The sequence below is a fragment of the Papio anubis genome, chromosome 1, assembly GCF_008728515.1.
Source record: "Papio anubis isolate 15944 chromosome 1, Panubis1.0, whole genome shotgun sequence".
Taxonomy (NCBI): Eukaryota; Metazoa; Chordata; class Mammalia; order Primates; family Cercopithecidae; genus Papio; species Papio anubis.
In genome coordinates this window covers 161,188,055-161,207,407 of record NC_044976.1, presented here as the reverse complement: position 1 = coordinate 161,207,407, position 19,353 = coordinate 161,188,055, and the positions used below count along the sequence as shown (strand labels likewise).

Below are 19,353 nucleotides of genomic sequence, written 5' to 3'. Positions count from 1 at the left end.
AAAAAAAGAGAGAGAGAAACTACATGATATAAAGGCCAACTTGTTTAAAACATTTATAATCAGGATAATTAATTACTTACCTGCCAAAAACATAGTATGTTTTCAGTTTGCTGCTGATCGCATTGGCTTCCTGAATCATCATTGAGAGTTTCATAGAGCTCCAAGTTGTCTGCACTAATACAAAGCACACAGAAAAGATTCAAAATACATACATGGGCACTAACATATATCATTAAGCAAAACAATTCCTAAAAAAATTACTGATTGTAAATGAATGGTTTTAACTCTATATTGCAGAAGGATAATGATATTTGAGTAATTTGGTGAAATAAAACATTTTTCCTGTAAAATGAGGTCTTTTGCCCGTAGAAAGATTTAAGAAAATTGAAGTTGATGTAAAAAAGATAAGCCAAAGACAATGCTTTACTTTCTAATATCCAGAAAAAAAAATTTTTTTCTAATGTCGTTTTTATTTCTTCCTCATTTCTAAATTCTTTCAAATATTGGGTATTCTATAGCCTTACTTATATAGAAACATGCCCTTTTGTATTTTGTCTAAAAATTAAAATATATATATGTGTGTGTATGTCAAGACATTAAAATAAAAAAGAAAAATAATTTAGTGCATAATTTCACTTTCCTTTTTTTTGAGTCAGGGTCTCCCTCTGTCGCCCCGGCTATAGTACAGTGGCTGGATCATGGCTCACTGCAACCTTGACCTCCCCAGGCTCAAGTGATCCTCCCATCTCAGCCTTCCAAGTAACTGGATCTACAAGTGCATGCCACCACACGCAGCTAACTTTTTTATATTTTGTAGAGATGGGGTTTCGCCATGTTGCTCAGGCTGGTCTTGAACTCCTGGGCTTAAGCAATCTGCCTGCCTCAGCCTTCCCAAGTGCTGGGATTACAGGCATGAGTTACACCATTACACCCACACCCAGCTCCTAATTTGAATTTAAGATTCTGACTGGGCACAGTAACTCATGTCTATAATCCCCACATTTTGGGAGGCTGAGGCAGGAGGATCACTTGAAGGCCAGAATTTCAAGGCCTGCCTGGGCAATATAGTGACACCCTATCTCTAGAAAATAAAATAAATTAGCCAGGCAAGGTAGCATGCACCTGTAGTCCTATGCACCTGTAGTCCTACCTACGGGAGAGCCTGAGACAAGAGGATCACTTGAGCCCAGGAGTTTGAGGTTGCAGTGAGCTATGATGGCACCCTGCACCCCAGCCTGTGTGACAGAGCAAGACTTTGTCTCAAAAAAAAAAAAAAGATTTTACCATGAATATTTTCTATATTGTTGAGGCAAACTTATAACCAATAGTCTACTAAAAATAGCTTTTTGGAAGGATAAACTCATTATTCACAAGAATTAAAAAATCAAGTAATCATTGTAAGGCACTATCTAGGCCCTCAGAAGAATAAAAGTATTTATTTCTGGCAATAGATACAAAGAGTATTGGCTGGGTGAAGTGGCTCACGCCTATAATCCCAGCATTTTGGGAGACAAAGGCAGGCGGATCACCTGAGGTCAGGAGTTTGAAACTAGCCTGGCCAACATGGTGAAACACCGTTTCTACTAAAAATACAAAAATTAGCCAGGCGTGGTGGCACATACCTATAGTCCCAGCTACTCGGGAGGCTGAGGCAGGAGAATTGCTTGAACCCGCGAGGCAGAGGTTGCAGTGAGCTGAGATTGCGCTACTGCACTCCAATGCACTCCAGCCTGGGCGACAGAGCAAGACTCTGTCTCAGGAAAAAAAAAAAGAGTGTTAATATTTTAAAAGCTATTTTAAAGAAGATATAGAAACTACACAACATACCTACCAAGTATTCTTGCTAAAAAACTGAACCTGAATTTGATAGGCCTATAGATCTAACTACCACTTTCTAGGGAACACTGGAACAGAGGAGCCTGTTAAGCAATACCAGGGAGACACAATCAGCAAAATCCAGAATCCAAAAAACCTCTACAGGACAAATAATCTGATTTCTTCAACAAATTATTAGATGAAAGAGAAGAGTGAATTTACAGATTAAAAGAGACTTAAAAGGCACATCTCATGGGAACTGAACAATGAGATCACTTGGACTCAGGAAGGGGAACATCACACACCGGGGCCTATCATGGGGAGGGGGGAGGGGGGAGGGATTGCATTGGGAGTTATACCTGATGTAAATGACGAGTTGATGGGTGCAGCAGACCAACATGGCACAAGTATACATATGTAACAAACCTGCACGTTATGCACATGTACCCTACAACTTAAAGTATAATAATAATAAATAAATTAAAAAAAATAAATAAATAAAAAATAAAAAATAAAAATAAATAAATAAAAAATAAAAAATAAAAAATAAAATAAAAAAAAAAAAGGCACATCTACCAAACACAATGTGTAGATCATATTGGTATCCTGATTCAAACAAATCAAGTTTTTTTTTTTCTTTTTAAAAAAGGATGAAACAATCCAGGAAATATGAATATGGAGTAAATGTGTGATATGTAAGAAATTATTATTAATATAGTTATGATGGCAATGCTTAAAAGAGTGACAGAGAAAAAGAGAGAGGGAGAGCAAAAAGAGAGTCCTTATCTAATTTAGAGATACACAGTGAAGTGTGTACACCTTAAATGATATGATGTATGGGATTTGCTTCAAAATAGTCCAGGGAAGCAGTGAGTTTGAGGATAGTGGCAACAAGATTAAGCATGTGTTGATAATCACTGAAGTTGGATAAATATGTAAAGGCTTACTACAGCAATTTCTACTTTTATAGTTTGTTTAAAATTTTCCATAATAAAAAAAGATTATATTAAAAATATGCTGTGTTTTACACAGAAATGTACCAAAAAAAAGTGCAATCAAAAGTCTCCCAGGACTTGGCTAGGCATGGTGACTGACACCTGTAATCCCAGCACTTTCAGAAGCCAAGGCAGGCAGATCACTTGAGGTCAGAAGTTTGAGACCAGCCTGGCCAACATGGTGAAACCCTGTCTTTACTAAAAATACAAAAATTAGCTGGTGATGCATGCCTGTAGTCCCAGCTACTCGGAAGCTGAGGCAGGAGAACCGCTTGAGCCTGGGAGGCAGAGGGTGCAGTGAGCCGAGATCACACCACTGCATTCCAGCCTGGGCAAAATCCCAGCACTTTGGGAGGCTGAGGTGGGCGGATCGCGAAGTAAGGAGGTAGAGACCATCCTGGCCAACATGGTGAAACCCCATCTCTACTAAAAATACAAAAACTGTACTCCCAGCTACTTCGGAGGCTGAGGCAGGAGAATCACTTGAACCCGGGAGGTGGACGTCGCAGTGAGCCAAGATCGCGCCACCATACTCCAGCCTGCCAACAGAGCAAGACTGTGTCTCAAAAACAGAAAGGTCTCACAGGACTTAATGCCTTCACTGGTGAAATCTACCAAACAATTAAAGAAGAATTAATGCTAATCCTTCTCAAACTCTTCCAAAAAGCTGAAGAGGAACATTTCCAATTCCTTTTGCAAGGCCAGCATTACCCTGATACTAAAGCCAGACAAAGACACTACAAGAAAAGAATACAGGCCAATATCCCTGATGAACATAGATCCAAAAACCTTCAACAAAATACTAGCAAATCAAATTCAACAGCACATTAAAAGGATCATACACCATGATCAAGTGGGGTTTATCACTGAGATGCAAGGATGGTTTAACATATACAAATCAATAAATGTGATATACCACATTAACAGAATAAGGATAAAAATCGTATCATCATTTCAATAGGTGCAAAAAAGCATTTGACAAAGTACAACATCCTTTTATGATACTGTCAACAAATTAGATATAGAAGAATGTACCTCAACATAATAAAGGCTATATATGACAAGCCCACACCTAACATCTTCAATGGCAAATAGTTGAAAGTTTTTCCTTTAAGATCAGGCACATGACAAGGATGTCTACTCTCAACACTTCTATTCAACATAGTGCTGGAAGTCCTAACAAAAACAGTTGGGTAAGAAAAAGAGATAAAAGATATCCAAACTGAGAAGGAAGAAGTAAATTGTTTGTTTACAGATGACATGATCTTATATATTAGAAAACTTTAACACCACCAAAAGTGAAATAAGCCAGACATAGAAAGACAAATACTATATGATCTCACTTATATGTGGAATCTAAAAATGTTGAACTGATACGCACAGAGAGTAGAATGATGGTTACCAGGAAATATAGGATAGGGGAATAGGAAGATGTTTGTCAAAGGGTACAAAGTTTCAGTTATACAGGATCAATACACTCTGGAGGTCTAATGTACAGAAAGTTGCCTAGAATTAATAATGATATTGTATACTTGAAATAGGAGAGTATATCCTAAGTTTCCTCATGACCAAAAAAAAAAAAAAAAAAAAAAAAACTAGGTGAGATGATAAATATGTTAACTAGCTTGATTATGGTAACCATTTTGCAATATATGTAAAAACATCATGTTGTACATCTTAAATATACATAATTTTTATTTGTTAATTATACCTCAGTAAAGCGAGAAAAAGTATCTCTTAAGAAAAAAGTGGGCCGGGCGCGGTGGCTCACGCCTGTAATCCCAGCACTTTGGGAGGCCGAGGCGGGCGGATCACAAGGTCAGGAGATCGAGACCATGGTGAAACCCCGTCTCTACTAAAAATAGAAAAAATTAGCCGGGCGCAGTGGCGGGCGCCTGTAGTCCCAGCTACTCGGGAGGCTGAGGCAGGAGAATGGCGTGAACCCGGGAGGCGGAGCTTGCAGTGAGCCGAGATTGCGCCACTGCACTCCAGCCTGGGCGACAGAGCAAGACTCCGTCTCAAAAAAAAAAAAAAAAAAAAGAAAAAAGTATCTAAGTGAAAAAGAAAACAAAGTAATCCATGATGAAGCACAACTATTAACAGATATAAAACAAGGATTAAGAATTAGAATAAGAGGCCGGGCGCGGTGGCTCAAGCCTGTAATCCCAGCACTTTGGGAGGCCGAGACGGGCGGATCACGAGGTCAGGAGATCGAGACCATCCTGGCTAACACGGTGAAACCCTGTCTCTACTAAAAAATACAAAAAACTAGCTGGGCGAGGTGGCAGGCGCCTGTAGTCCCAGCTACTCGGGAGGCTGAGGCAGGAGAATGGCGTGAACCCGGGAGGCGGAGCTTGCAGTGAGCGGAGATCCGGCCACTGCACTCCAGCCTGGGCGACAGAGTGAGACTCCGTCTCAAAAAAAAAATAATAATAATAAAAATAATAATAATAATAATAATTAGAATAAGATACATTTTTTTAAAACATGCTGCACATTGAAATTTTGCTTACTATTTGATCAGTTGCAGTACCACTAACGAATTGCCAGACTGGGTGGCTTATAATCAACAGCAATTTATTGCTCACAGTTCAGGAGGCTGGAAGTCTGAGATCAGGGTTCCAGCATCGGTCAGGTTCTGGTGAGGGCCCTGTTCTGGGTTGCAGACTACCATCTTCATGCCATGTCCTCACTTGGTGGAAGAGGTGAGGGGACTCTCTGCAATTTCTTTCACAGGGGCACTAATTCTATCTATGAGGGATCTACCCTCATGACTGACTTACCTACCAAAGGCCCCCACTTCCTAACACCATTGCCTTGGAGGTTATGAATTCAATATATTAATTTTGGGGGAATACAAACATTCAGTCTAAAGCATTGATATAATAAATATCCTAAAAACCGAATATTCAAAAACAACCATTCATACAAATTTATTTAGATCCAGAAAAGTCAACTAGAATAAAATATTTTGAATGTATAAAGGCAACTAATGGTAACATTTTAGTAATTATATTACATATAACATGCATAATTTTAGAAAATATTTGCTAAAATCAGCACATACTCACTTGTAAAAGTTTTATCCCTATTACTCCGATTCTGCTGTAGAATTTGTACTTCTTTAGCAATTTTTTGCTTTTCAGTTTCTAAAGCTTCCAGAATTCTTGCATGGCGGATGCTATGGTCTTCTAAAGCCTAATTGATATTCATTCATACAGACCCACATGTGAGAATATGCAAATAGAGAAATTATAACACCACATTGAGATGATGGATATACTAATTTGCTTCACTATAGTAACCATTTTACAATTTATATACCCCATAACATTGTATAACTTAAATATACACAATAAGACCTATTTTAAAAATAGATTGATAATGATAACACACTATAGTAAACTTCATTTTATAGTACATGTTTTATTAAGCCTATATAGTTAACATGTTTTATGTGTTTTATTAAACATGAAAAGCTTTTAAAAATGATTTATAAAATTTCCTTATAAAATAATTTTCCCCACAACAGTATCATTAGGAATTTTTGATGACATAAATTAATCTTTTTTCTTCCCATTGATAGAAGTTAAAAAAACTAGAAAAAAAGAGGAAAAGAAGTCATTATATCAAAAAGACTCCTGCATGTGTATACTTATCACAGCACAATTCACAATTGCAAAGATATGGAATCAACCTAAGTGTCCATCAACCAATGAATGGATCGAGAAAATACACACACACACACACACACACACACACACCATGGAATACTACCTAGCAATAAAAAACGAAATATCTTTTGCAGCAACTTGAATGGAACTGGAGGCAATAATTCTAAGTGAAGTAACTCAGGAATTGAAAATCAAATATCAGCATGGTCTCACTTATAAGTGAGAGAGCTAAGCTATGGGCATGCAAAGGCATATAGAGTGGTATAATGCAGCAGTCCCCAACCTTTCTGGCACCACAGACTGCTTTCATGGAAGACAATTTTTCCACAGACAGGGGCGCAGGGGTTGGTTTCAGGATGAAATGGTTCCAGCTCAGATCATCAGGTATTAGATTCTCATAAGGAGCGTGCAACCTAAATTGTGAACTGTGTGTACTCCTGGTACAATGTACATTGAAGATTCAGAAAGAAGGAGGGTGGGAGAGGACAAGAAATGAAAAACTACCTATTGGATACAATGTAAGCTACTCAGGTGACAGGTGCACTAAATCCTAGACTTCACCACTGTATAATTCATCCACGAAACCAAAGCCATTTGTACTTCTAAAGCTACTGAAATAAAAATAAATTAAAAATAAGAAAACTCAAAACAGGCAGAAAAAAAAAGAAAAAAGGACAAACTGTTAAAAAAAAAAAAAAGAGGCCATATCCAAGAACACTTGTTGACTAAACAAAGAAGTTAAATTTAAAAGATACAAGAAATCTAGCTTAGCACAAGTAAGCATTATAATCCCAGTAATAATAATTGTTTTTCAAGATTTAAACAGTTCTATGTTTTTCTCCTAAACCTCTCTGAGGTAGTTCACTAGTCACTTTGTGTCCGTGAGTTGACTAGTAGATCCATAATAACTGTATTATGGTACCAATACTTTGCAATTACTAGGAGTATTTTCTTCCACCCCAACTCCCACCCTGGTTTCCCCGACCTCACAAACGGAAAAAAGAGAAATAAAATTGCCATTTGAGAGAGTAAAACCTTAAGACTAAGATATAAGGAATCAAAACAGAGCTTACAAACTTTAGTGTTCATCAGAACATCCCACAGGGCTTCTTAAAATAGGTTCTGTGCCCCACTCTCAGTTTCTGCTTTAGTAGTTCTGGAGTGCAGCCTAAAACTTTGCATTTCTTTTTTCTTTTCTTTTTTTTTTTTTTTCTTTTGAGACAGACTCTTGCTCTGTCACCAGGCTGGAGTGCAGTGCCACGAACTTGGCTCACTGCAAACCCGACTCCCCGGTTCAAGAGATTCTCCTACCTCAGCCTCCTGAGTAGCTGGGATTACAGGCATGCGCCACCATGCCCAGCTAATTTTTGTATTTTTAGTAGAGACAGGGTTTCACCATGTTGGCCAAGATAGTCTTGATCTCTTGACCTCGTGATCCACCCGCCTCAGCCTCTCAAAGTCCTGGAATTACAGGCGTGAGCCACCGTGCCCGGCCTAAAAATTTGCATTTCTAACATGTTCCCAAGGTGATGTTGATGTTGCTGGTCTAGGGACCACCCTTCAAGAACCACTAATAGAAAGAATGGCCCAAAATGTTGACAGTAAGGTGCCTAAAGGTATTAACATTCTGGTTTTATCCCTTAGGCTTGTGAAACTGAATAGTTGAGGCCCATGAAAGATGCCTTTATCCTCAATGACATGATAAAAGCAGGCAGGTGCCTAAGCTTGTAAGACTGAGGTAAGGAATGCCCTACTGTGAGTTCTGGAAACAGGCTGCTTGCTGCTCTTTCCACAGGCAGATGTTTCATTGTGACATCAGGATGTGACCCAGTATAAGAGCTGTGCCTTTTTTCCTTCCTCAGATGTGCCCTAGTACTATTTCAGTTATTTAAATTACTTGGCATGACCAATGACCAGATAGTTGTAGATGCATAAAAAGAGAAAACTGGAGTGGAACTAGATGGAAATAAGAAGTCTGTCTCTTTCAAAATCTCTGTGTGATGTGTGAGCAGATCTGTGAGCATTACCAGGATTCAAGCTTTCAGGCAAGAAGTACTTTTCTCATCTACACATCTACAAACCTGGATTTGGCTCTCTTCTGTCAACATACCATAAGCAACTTATTTGGAAAAAGAAAAAAATTCAGCTTTTTCTCAGAATAGAGCAAACTGGTTACACAATAAAATTACCTGTTTTGTAGCCAAAGTCTCCATTTCTAATCGCTTTTTGTTGACATATATTTCTTGTTCAAGATGCTGCTTTGCCTTTTCTAATTCCTCAATTATGTGATTAGCCTTCTGGTTATTTATTTCCTGCATTTTTTTCCTTTGAGACTCTTCTCTCTTTAAAGAATGATAATAAAAAATGACCCAGGCAAAAAAAGTAGCAAAAAAGTACAAAAGTCCCTTTCTTTAGCCAATGTACAAGAAATTACTCACTAATAGAAAAGTTGCCCTATTAAAGCTTCTCCACTTCTTTCAGGTTAACTAAAAATAAATACCACTAGTCAAACTTTTTAAGAGTATTCTCTAAATGGGCTTCTGGGAACCCAAGATTTCCAATAAACCATGGAGACAGCCATGACTCAAGCGGCTAGAGGACAGAAGTTTTTTATTTTTCTTCTTCTTCCGATAGCCATTGTCTATTATTGCCACCAACTTGTCTCTTTTTTTTTTTTTTTTTTTTTTTTTGAGACAGGGTCTTACTCTGTCAAAGTTCACTGCAGCCTTGACTTCCCTGGGCTAGGTGATCCTCCTATCTCAGCCTCCTGAGTAGCTGGGACTACAGGCGCATGCTACCACGCCCAGCTAATATTTTAAACTTTTTGGAGAGACCGGTCTCCCTACATTGCCCCCGGTTGGTCTTGAACTCCTGGGCTCAAGTAATCTGCCCACCTTGGCCTCCTAAAGTACTGGGATTACAGGCATGAGCCACCATGCCCAGCTCCGACTTATTTCTTAAAGTAAAATTAAAGAGGGCCAAGACTCACTGTGGCTTTGATTCACTAATCTCTGATCTCTCCCAGTTCCCTTAAAGGGACGTAAGCAACACATCACTTGGGGTACACTGTCGGAAAAAAATAAATAAATAAAACCAATTCTGCCTTTTACCAGTTCTGCTTCCAGTGCTTTTATTTTGCTTTCATACGCAGCTTTTTGAGAAGAAAGCTCTTGCTGAGCCATTTCTTTTGCAATCTGGATTCCTTGCATCATTTCTTCCTTTGCCTTCAACTGCGCCTCTTTTATTTCTGCTTCGAGTCTACAATGTAGCAAGATGTTTACAGGATACATGTTAAGAATTCTTTATACATCGTAATAGTTCTTAATCCTACTGAAAAGTTTTCCATTGAACAAAAGTTTAAATCTTAAAACTTAATTTCTGACATTCTATCAACAGTGTTTTTAAATTTTTCACTGGCTCTACAATTGTTTACACTCAAAATTTAAACACACAGGATGAAAAATTGCTTATTTCTAACTTAGTTACTATTGCAGATGCCTGATATTTGAATAAATATATTTTTCTAATGCTTAAGGAAAATAAATTATGCAAAAATATGTCATAATAAACAGTACAGTAAAATTATAGTTAATATTATAGTAAATACAAAATAAGGTTATTTTATGTTAAACAAACTGGTTAGAGCAAAAATTATATTTCATATATCAATAGTTTTTATGTTTAGGTCATAAGTTAGGAAAATATTGAAATGACTAAAAATACATGATAGAAGAGCTGGTAAGGTAGAGATTGTATCATGTATTTTAAACCATTTATAATAATTTGATGTTTTGATAAGTCAAAACATGAAATCAGCTTTGTCACTTCTCCATATATGGGAGAGAAAGCATCAATGATTACAGAAAACTAAAGACTCTTTCTTCTCAATAAAATCAGTGCTTTAGTAACTACATTATATAGAAATTTCCATTCCCAATTTTACTGAAAAAAAGAATAAGAGGCCAGGCGCAGTGGCTCAAGCCTGTAATCCCAGCACTTTGGGAGGCCGAGACGGGTGGATCACGAGGTCAGGAGATCAAGACCATCTTGACTAACATGGTGAAACCCCGTCTCTACTAAAAAATACAAAAAAATAGCCGGGCGAGGTGGCGGGCGCCTGTAGTCCCAGCTACTCAGGAGGCTAAGGCAGGAGAATGGCGTGAACCCGGGAGGCAGAGCTTGCAGTGAGCTGAGATCCGACCACTGCACTCCAGCCTGGGCAACAGAGCGAGACTCCGTCTCAGGAAAAAAAAAAAAGAATAAGAATATCAAAAAGAAGGCTAGTGGATATCACAGCTAGGGAGAGAGGAGAATGGCTATTGTTTAACAAATACAGAGTTTCAGTTTGTAATAATAAAACATTTCTGGAGATGGCTGATGGTGATGGTTTCACAACAATGTGAAGGCACTAGGGTGGGCACAGTGACTAAGCCTGTAATCCCAGCACTTTGGGAGGCTGAGGCAGGTGGATTGCTTGAGCTCAGGAGTTCGAGACCAGCCTGGGCAACATGGTGAAACCCCATCTCTACAAAAAAATACAAAAATTATCCGGGCATGGTAGTGTGCACCTGTAGTCTCAGCTGCTTGGGAGGCTGAGGTGGGAGGATGGCTTGAGGCCAGGAGGCGGAGGTTGCAATGAACCGAGATCATGCCAACCGTACTCCAGGCTGGACAATAAAGCCAGACTCCGTCTCAAAACAAAACAAAACAATGTGAAGGTACTTAATGCCTTTGGACTACACAATTAAAAATGGCTTACACAGTAAATTTTGTGCTATTTATACTGTATTCAATAAAAAAAATATTTTTAAAGAGCAAAAGTAGGTTGAGGCTTCTTAAAAGGTGACAAAGCAGTTAGTCTAGTCTGTAACTAGTTCTTGATTCCTCCTCCTTTCATCCTCTTTAGTCATCAAGCCTTGTCAATCTTATCTCCTTTATGTTTCCTTCCTACCTAACCACACTATATTTATCTTACTTTGGTAGTCTCTTGGCTGCATTTGCAGGTTTTAAGCTTGCTCTATCTCTAATACATTCTACAGATTTGAGTGCTGGTGATCTCTCTAAAAATGTGATTCTGATTATGAGTGTCTCACGTCTGCTCAAAATTCTTTAATGTTTCCCTTATCCTTTAATATAAAGTCCAAACTCCTTAGCATTTTATTTGTATATACTTTACCATTTAGCTTACAAGGATACTGCTTATGCCAGAAATCCTACAATACTGCATGAACTAAAACTGGGGCACAAGAAGAAAAGAAAAACAAAAGTACACTTTCCCAGTCTTCCTCTGGCTAAATTCTAATCGTCTATTGGGATTCTCCTCTACGGGACGTCTTCTCATCTTCTAGAAACCTTCACTGATAACTGGTCAGGGCCAGGTGTCACCCCGTGAGCTTCCACACCACACAGTTCAGGACTCTTGTCAGAGCACTGTGTCACAGCACTGTTAGAACTGTCAGCCCCTCGAGATGATGAATTCCTCCAGCACATGAGCTAAATTTCAATCCTTGTTCTTTATATCCCCAGCATTTGGTACAGTGACAGACACATAATAGATGGTCAATAAACATTTGCTGAACTAATGAATGTACCAAGAGAAAAAATTACATCACTAGAAACCAGCACCCAAAGAGTTAATTACTAGAGACTGGCACAATATGATTAACTCTGTTGTAGATCTCTCTCATACACTTACCATTTCATATCAACAGCAATACTTACTGTGATCTCTGTGCCATGAGCAACTCATTTTTTGCAAATTCAAAGTCTTTTGGACCCTCACTTATAGGAGTATCTCTTCCAGATGGCCTTTTTCCTTTCTGGACTTCTACTGGATGATTAAATCTAAAATAATGATCTCCACCAAGAATCACTCGATCACCCTAAAGCACACAAAAAAATGTACTACTTGAGATGAGTCTCAACCAAAAAATTATATGAGAAAATTCATTATGCCCAACAGTTCAATATAGTCTAGTATTAATGATAAACATAAATATCATAGCAATTAACATTTATTTTTATTTTTTTCTTTTGGCACAGAGTGTCACTATGTCTCTAGGCTGGAGTTCAGTGGCGCAATCTCAGCTCACTGCAACCCCAGCCTCACGGGTTCAAGCGATTCTACTGCCTCAGCCTCCTGAGTAGCTGGGATTACAGGCGTGCGCCACCACGCCCAGCTAATTTTTGCATTTTTAGTAGAGATGGAATTTCATCATGTTGGTTAGGCTGGTCTCGAACTCCTGACCTCATGATCCACCCACCTCGGCCTCCCAACGTTTATTACTTTGTATATACCAAACACTGCATTAAGCACATTACATATACAGTCATAAGTCTCTTAACAACAGCGATATGTTCTGAGAAGTACACTGTTAGATGATTTCATAGTTGTGTGAACATCATGGAATGTACTTACACAAACCTAGATAGTATAGCCTACTACACACCTAGGCTATATGGCATAGCCTATTGCTCTTAGGTTACAAACCTGTACAGCATGTTACTGTACTGAATACCATAGGCAACTATAACACAATGGTAAATATTTGTATATCTAAACAGAAAAAAAATACAGTAAAAATACAGTATAATAATCTTATGGGACCACTGTGATATATGTGGTCCCTCATTGCCCAAAACATCATTATGAGGTGCAAGACTGTATGTTATCTCATTTACGATTCACAACAACTCAGTGAGATACCTATAATCATCCCAATTTTAGGAATGAGGAAACTAAAGAGCACAAAGCTTGTAATAACAACAGACATTCATCGAGAGCTTACTATTTGCAGATACTATTCTAAGAACTATATACACAAATTATTATTTCAGTTAATCCTTCGCTATCCCTGAAAGGCAGGATATATAGTCACAATATGTCTGGGTTTGCCTGCAACACACTGCTGATGTTTGTTCTCTTGATGTAATTATTAATAATGATCTCAAAAGTGTCCTGACTTGGGTGATATTGTTTAATCACCTAGTTAAATAAATTGCCAAAGGTCACATAGCAAGTGACAAAGCCAGGATTCCAACCCTGTCTGTCTAATTCTAAAGCCTAGGTCTTTATAGGACATATAATGATGCTGTTAGTGGTCAGCTCTTCAGGTACTGATTCATATAAATATAACTTTTGTCTTTGCACAAGAAGGCAATTAATAGGAAAAAGAATTTTTGAAATGAAAAAGTACTTAATCTGCTTCAACACCTTATCTTATAGAGAAAACCAGAACTCAAAGAAATTAAATGACTTGTCCAAAGTCAAACAGTTTCTTATATTGTAGCACCCATCCACTTACATGATGTAATACTGTGAGTTCCAAAATACGTTTTCCATTTACGTATGTCTTTGCTTCCCCAAGTGGGATAATACTCACTGTCCCACCTAAATTTGTGATAGTACTGTTAAAAAAAGAAGCACATTGTTACAATTACAGAACACACTAAAAAGTAAGAAAAAGGCAATATGGGATAATTCTGCTTGGGCTATTCCTTTGGTGTTAAGGTTCATACCAACATGTAACAATAACTTTAAATTATTTTAGTTTCCTCCAACTAGTTTTTTTTTTTTTTTTTCCAAACAGAGCCTTGCTCTGTCACCCAGGCTAGAGTATAGTGGTACAATCTCAGCTCACTGCAACCTCCGCCGCCTCCTGGGTTCAAGCAATTCTCCTGCCTCAGCCGCCCGAGTAGCTGGGATTACAGGCACCCACCACCATGCCCAGCTAACGTTTGCATTTTAGTAGAGATGGGGTTTCGCCATGTTCATCAGGCTGGTCTTGAATTCCTGACCTCAAGTGATCCACCTGCCTCGGCCTCCCAAAGAGGTGGGATTACAGGCATGAGCCACTGCATCGAGCCTCCAATTAGATTTTTGAAGTGTGGTGAAAAAAGCCTGGCCTCTAGCAATCCGATCCACCAGTGGTGGGAACATTTTTCATTGGGTGTATTTTTATTATAACTTCTTTGAAAAAAAAAACCTTCCCCAAAAAATTAAAAAAAAAAAAAAACACTCTAGCAAAAAACATTAACATACTGCCAATGATTTCTTATGAATAAAACAATTTTAAGTGTTTTTTTAATTTTCTAAGCTTCTGGTTTTACATATGAGCTTTAACAGAAAGAACAAATATTTTTCCCCTCTTGAAAATTGGGGTACTACAGAGGAAGGAAAAACATGGAGATCAAAGTGTACTTCTTAAGTCATCTAATTAACTGGATGATAAGGTGATACTGTGGAAAATCAGCTATAAGTGCTACATATTTGAGACTTTTTATTCAGATAATAGGAAAGAAACTCCAAAGTCCAATTCATCTTTGGATTAACTGGATAGAAAGAAAAAGAAAAACTGCAACAAAAGCTGAGTCCTAACCAAAGATCTTTTTAGCTGTTGATGAGGCTCCAAGATATGTGATTAGAGAATAATAGTTTAATTAAAGCATCCAGAGAAAAGTATATGGAAAAAATAGCTCATCCTTAGGCACTACATCCCTCCCACCAGTCTAGTGTCTTATCCAGGTGAAGGTTTACACAATGTGTACTTGTTCTGACCCCTTTCCTCTCCTAATTATATCTATTCTGCTCTCAAAATTCCATGGCCTACCATTCTGGACTCCCCACAATCTGGCTTCAACCACCAACCTCCCTCATCTGCCACTATTTTCCCATAAGAACCCCATTTCACACTCAATCAACCATATGAATACTCTGAATTTGCCTTAATGTCAGCTTTCCTCCTTTCTTTGAGTCATTCCTTCCAGATAGGGCATGCTCTCCCTTCTTGCAACCATTCTTGAAGGCCCAACTTACAGTCCTCTAAGAAGCTGTTCTTTAGGGTTTAAGTTAGAAGTCAATTCTTCCTTCTCTTCACTTTTAAGCAGTAAGTATACAGCACTCATAACACTTAATATGCATTAATAGATACTGAAGTTATTTTTTTCTCTTTCACATGACCAGCCTCAGCCATGAAGTTCTTCTATTCATTAAACCTCCAAGAGCCAGGTATGTGTCAGCAGTGAAGACAGACCTGAAACCAGCTCTCATAAAGTTCATGGTCTAGTGAATGAGATAAACTGAGGAAGGTACTAAAAATGGAAGTAGAGAGTTAGAGGCAAGCAGGAGGCTTCCAAGTTCCTTCCTAGACTCTTAACTCTTTGGGAGCATTTTCTGTATCTTTGCCACAGATGTTAATAATTCTGTATTTATTTGTTAAAGAAAATAATTAATTAATTAAAGAGCAAAAGAACCTAAAGAACAAGAGGATATGCCCGACCAAATATAAAGATTCATAGCCAGGTGCAGTGGCTCACGTCTGTAATCCCAGTACTTTGTGAGGCCAAAGCGGGTAGATCACCTGAGGTCAGGAGATCGAGACCATCCTGGCTAACACGGTGAAACCCCGTCTCTACTAAAAATACAAAAATTAGCTGGGCATGGTGGCATGCACCTGTAATCCCAGCTACTTGGGAGGCTGAAGCACGAGAATCACTTGAACCCAGGAGGCAGAGGTTACAGTGAGCCAAGATCACACCACTGCACTTCAGCCTGGGTGACACAGTGAGGCTGTGTCACCAGTGAGGCTCCATGAGTCATTAAGACATAAAGATTCATTACAGGCTGGGTGTGGTAGCTCACACCTGTAATCCCAGCACTTTGAGAGGTCGAGGCAGGCAGATCAGCTGAGGTGGGAGTTCGAGACCAGCCTGGCCAACATGGTGAAACCCCATCTCTACTGAAAATACAAAACTTAGCCAGGCATAATAGTGGAGGCCTGCAATCCCAGCTACTGGGGAGGTGGAGGCAGGAGAATTGCTTGACCCCAGGAAGTGGAGGTTGCAATGAGCTGAGATGGCGCCACTGCACTCCAGCCTGGGAGAAAGAGCAAAACTCTGAATCAAAAAATAAATAAATAAAGATTCATTCCAAAGCTCAAGTAATTAAGACTATAGGGTATTAGTAGGAAGAAATAGATTCCCATATTTTTAGGAATTTTTTGTAGGAGCACTACAGATCCCAAAAGAAGCAATAAACTATTTAATATATGTTACTGGGAGAAATGGCTATTCATGTGGAAAATAAATGAATTTAGACCCCTAATTCACACCAAATAAAAAATTCCAGACATTCAATAACTTAAATGTGAAAGCAAAACTTCAAAACATCCAGAAGAAAATTTAGGAGAAATTTTCTCAATGTAGAGGTCATAGAGACCCCTTTCTTTTTTTTTTTTTTTTTTTTGAGATAGAGATAGAGTCTCACTCTGTCACCTAGGCTGGCGTACAGCGGGGTGATCTTGGTTCACTGTAGCTTCCACCTCCCAGGTTCAAGTGATTCTCATGCTTTAGCTTCCCAGGTAGCTGAGACGACAGGTGCCCACCACCATGCCAGGCTAATTTTTGTATTTTCAGTAGAGACAAGGTTTCACCATGTTGACCAGGCTGATCTTGAACTCCTGGTCTCAAGTGATCCACCCGCCTTTGCCTCCCAAAGTGTTGGGATTATAGGCGTGAGCCACTGCACTTGGCCAGAACATTCTTTCTCTGTTTTTTTTTTTTTTTTTTTTTTTTTTTTGAGACAGAGTCTTGCTCTGTCACTTAGGCTGGAGTGCAGTGGCATGATCTCGGCACACTGCAACTTCCACCTCCTGGGTTCAAGCGATTCTTGTGCCTCAGCCTCCCAAGTAGCTGGGACTACAGGCGGGCACCACCATGCCCGGAAAACTTTTTGTATTTTTAGTAAAGATGGGGTTTCACCATGTTGCCCAGGCTGGTCTCAAAGTCCTGAGACAATCCGCCCACATGCCTGTGCTAGGATTACAGGCATGAGCCACCACGCCCAGCCAGAACATTCTTTCTTTAAGACATAAAAACTGACAACCATAAAGGAAAAGACTGATGCCAGGTACTACAATAAAATTAAGAACTTCAATCAATCAAAAGGCACCAAAGAGAGTAAAAAGATGTTACACATTAGAAAAAAAGATATTTATACCAAAAAGCTCATGAAGGATTGGCAACTCCTACAAATTATTAAGAAATAAACAAATCAGTTGAAAAATTGGCAAAAGATATGAAAAGGCAAGTCACAATAGTAAACAAAAATGGCCAATCAACACATGAAAAAATGTTCAACCTTATTATTAATCAAAGAAATGTAAAATGAATCCATAATGATATACTATTTTAGGTTCATCAGATTGGCATAAATTAAAGTCTGACAGTACTAAATATTGGCAAGGATGTGGAGTAACAGGTATTCTCAAGGCCAATGAGAGTAAAAATCCATTTTGGAAAATAATTTGAAATTATCTACTAAAGTTGAACATGCACATATTCTACAACCTAGTATCTCTACTCTTAGACATACAATTTAAAAGCGCTTTCTAAACTTTATAAGAGATAAAGTCATACAATGGAATGCTTCATAGCAGTGAAAATAAAACAGGACCAATATATATAAATCTTGGAAACACAATGTAGAGTCAAAAAAGTTTACATATACTATCATTCCAACAATATATACAAGTATTCCATTCATATGAACAAAATTCACATAAAATAACATTTTTAAATTGGTCAATCCAACCAAAAATTCTGTTATGTAAGATAGATAGTTTATTTTCATGTGCATCATTATAATTCTTCAATCAACAGATCAAGTATGCCAAAACAAAAACAGAGCTTTACACTGTACTTTATATTGACAGTAACTGACCTATCATTCTTACAACACACTCAGAATGTATGTTTTTCCTGACTAAACAACGGGTTTGAAGAATTATACTGAACAATAAGTATCAATGAATATGCCATATGAAGGAAACCACATGTTATCAAGATATAGAACAGGTGCCTTTTCTTTTTTTTTAAAGGATTAACATACCAATGATCATCAGCAATCAGCACACCAGATAACTGAATATCATGGCTTGAGTTTGGTTTATACTTTCCAACTGTAGTTGTTCCTTCTTTTATCATATATAGCAGCATCTCTGATAGTTGTGGATCTTCATTCAGATTAACAAGGTTTGGTAAATGATTGTCCATTTGAAATGTAATTCCTGCTTTCTGGTAGAAGTCAGAAAAAGAAATTAATTTTAATCACTGTATGAAATTGTTAAATTCACCTAAAACAAATGGTCTATATTAAACATTAGAACAATTCTATATGAAGTCTCACTAAATTACTTGTTTGAGACGGAGTCTCGCTCTGTCACCCAGGCTGGAGTGCAGTGGCATGATCTCGGCTCATTGCAACCTCTGGCTCCTGGGTTCAAGCAATTCTCCTGCCTCGGTATCCCATGTAGGTGGAATTACAGGCACCTACTGCCACACCCGGCTAATTTTTGTATTTTTAGTAGAGATAGGGTTTCGCCATGTTGACCAGGCTGGTCTCCAACTCCTGATCTCAGGTGATCCACCTGCCTCGGCCTCCCAAAGTGCTGGGATTACAGGCGTGAGCCACTGTGCCTGGCCCTAAAGGTTTTTTAGACTCTCTCCTCCTTCCTTAGAATCTCTCCTTTGTTATCTCCCTACCTTCTTTGTCCTTCACCATCCTCAGTCTACTCATATATCAATCTACCATCACCAAATTGGATCTATTCATACTGACTGACGGTCTTTAGAATAGATCAGTTTCTTTTGTTGTATCTTCATTGCCGTCACCTTAGGCCCCTGTCAACTCACACCAAAACTATGGAAGCAGCCTCCTGATCACCATCAATAGCTTCTGTTTTCAATCCATCTTATATCCTATGCCAGTTAATTCTCTTGAAAAGATACTCTCAAAATGTAAATCCCTGGTCACTTTCAACAGCTTCTCACTTCCTATAGGATAAAACTTAATTTCCTTGGCCTGGAAATCA

At 38.4% G+C, this 19,353-nt stretch overlaps 1 protein-coding gene across 2 annotated transcripts in view; it reads right to left on the bottom strand.

The window, feature by feature from the left end:
• KIF14 (kinesin family member 14) overlaps positions 1–19,353 on the bottom strand; it is a 66,421-nt gene that overhangs the window by 25,903 nt on the left and 21,165 nt on the right. For both annotated transcript variants that reach the window (XM_031657342.1, XM_031657343.1), the window contains exons 15-21: positions 18,372–18,556; positions 13,789–13,891; positions 12,206–12,366; positions 9,595–9,742; positions 8,674–8,826; positions 5,882–6,008; positions 81–174 (exon numbers count right to left, since the gene is read on the bottom strand). In XM_031657342.1, the coding sequence (XP_031513202.1) occupies positions 81–174; positions 5,882–6,008; positions 8,674–8,826; positions 9,595–9,742; positions 12,206–12,366; positions 13,789–13,891; positions 18,372–18,556 (971 nt within the window). The remainder of the gene's footprint in view (positions 1–80; positions 175–5,881; positions 6,009–8,673; positions 8,827–9,594; positions 9,743–12,205; positions 12,367–13,788; positions 13,892–18,371; positions 18,557–19,353) is intronic.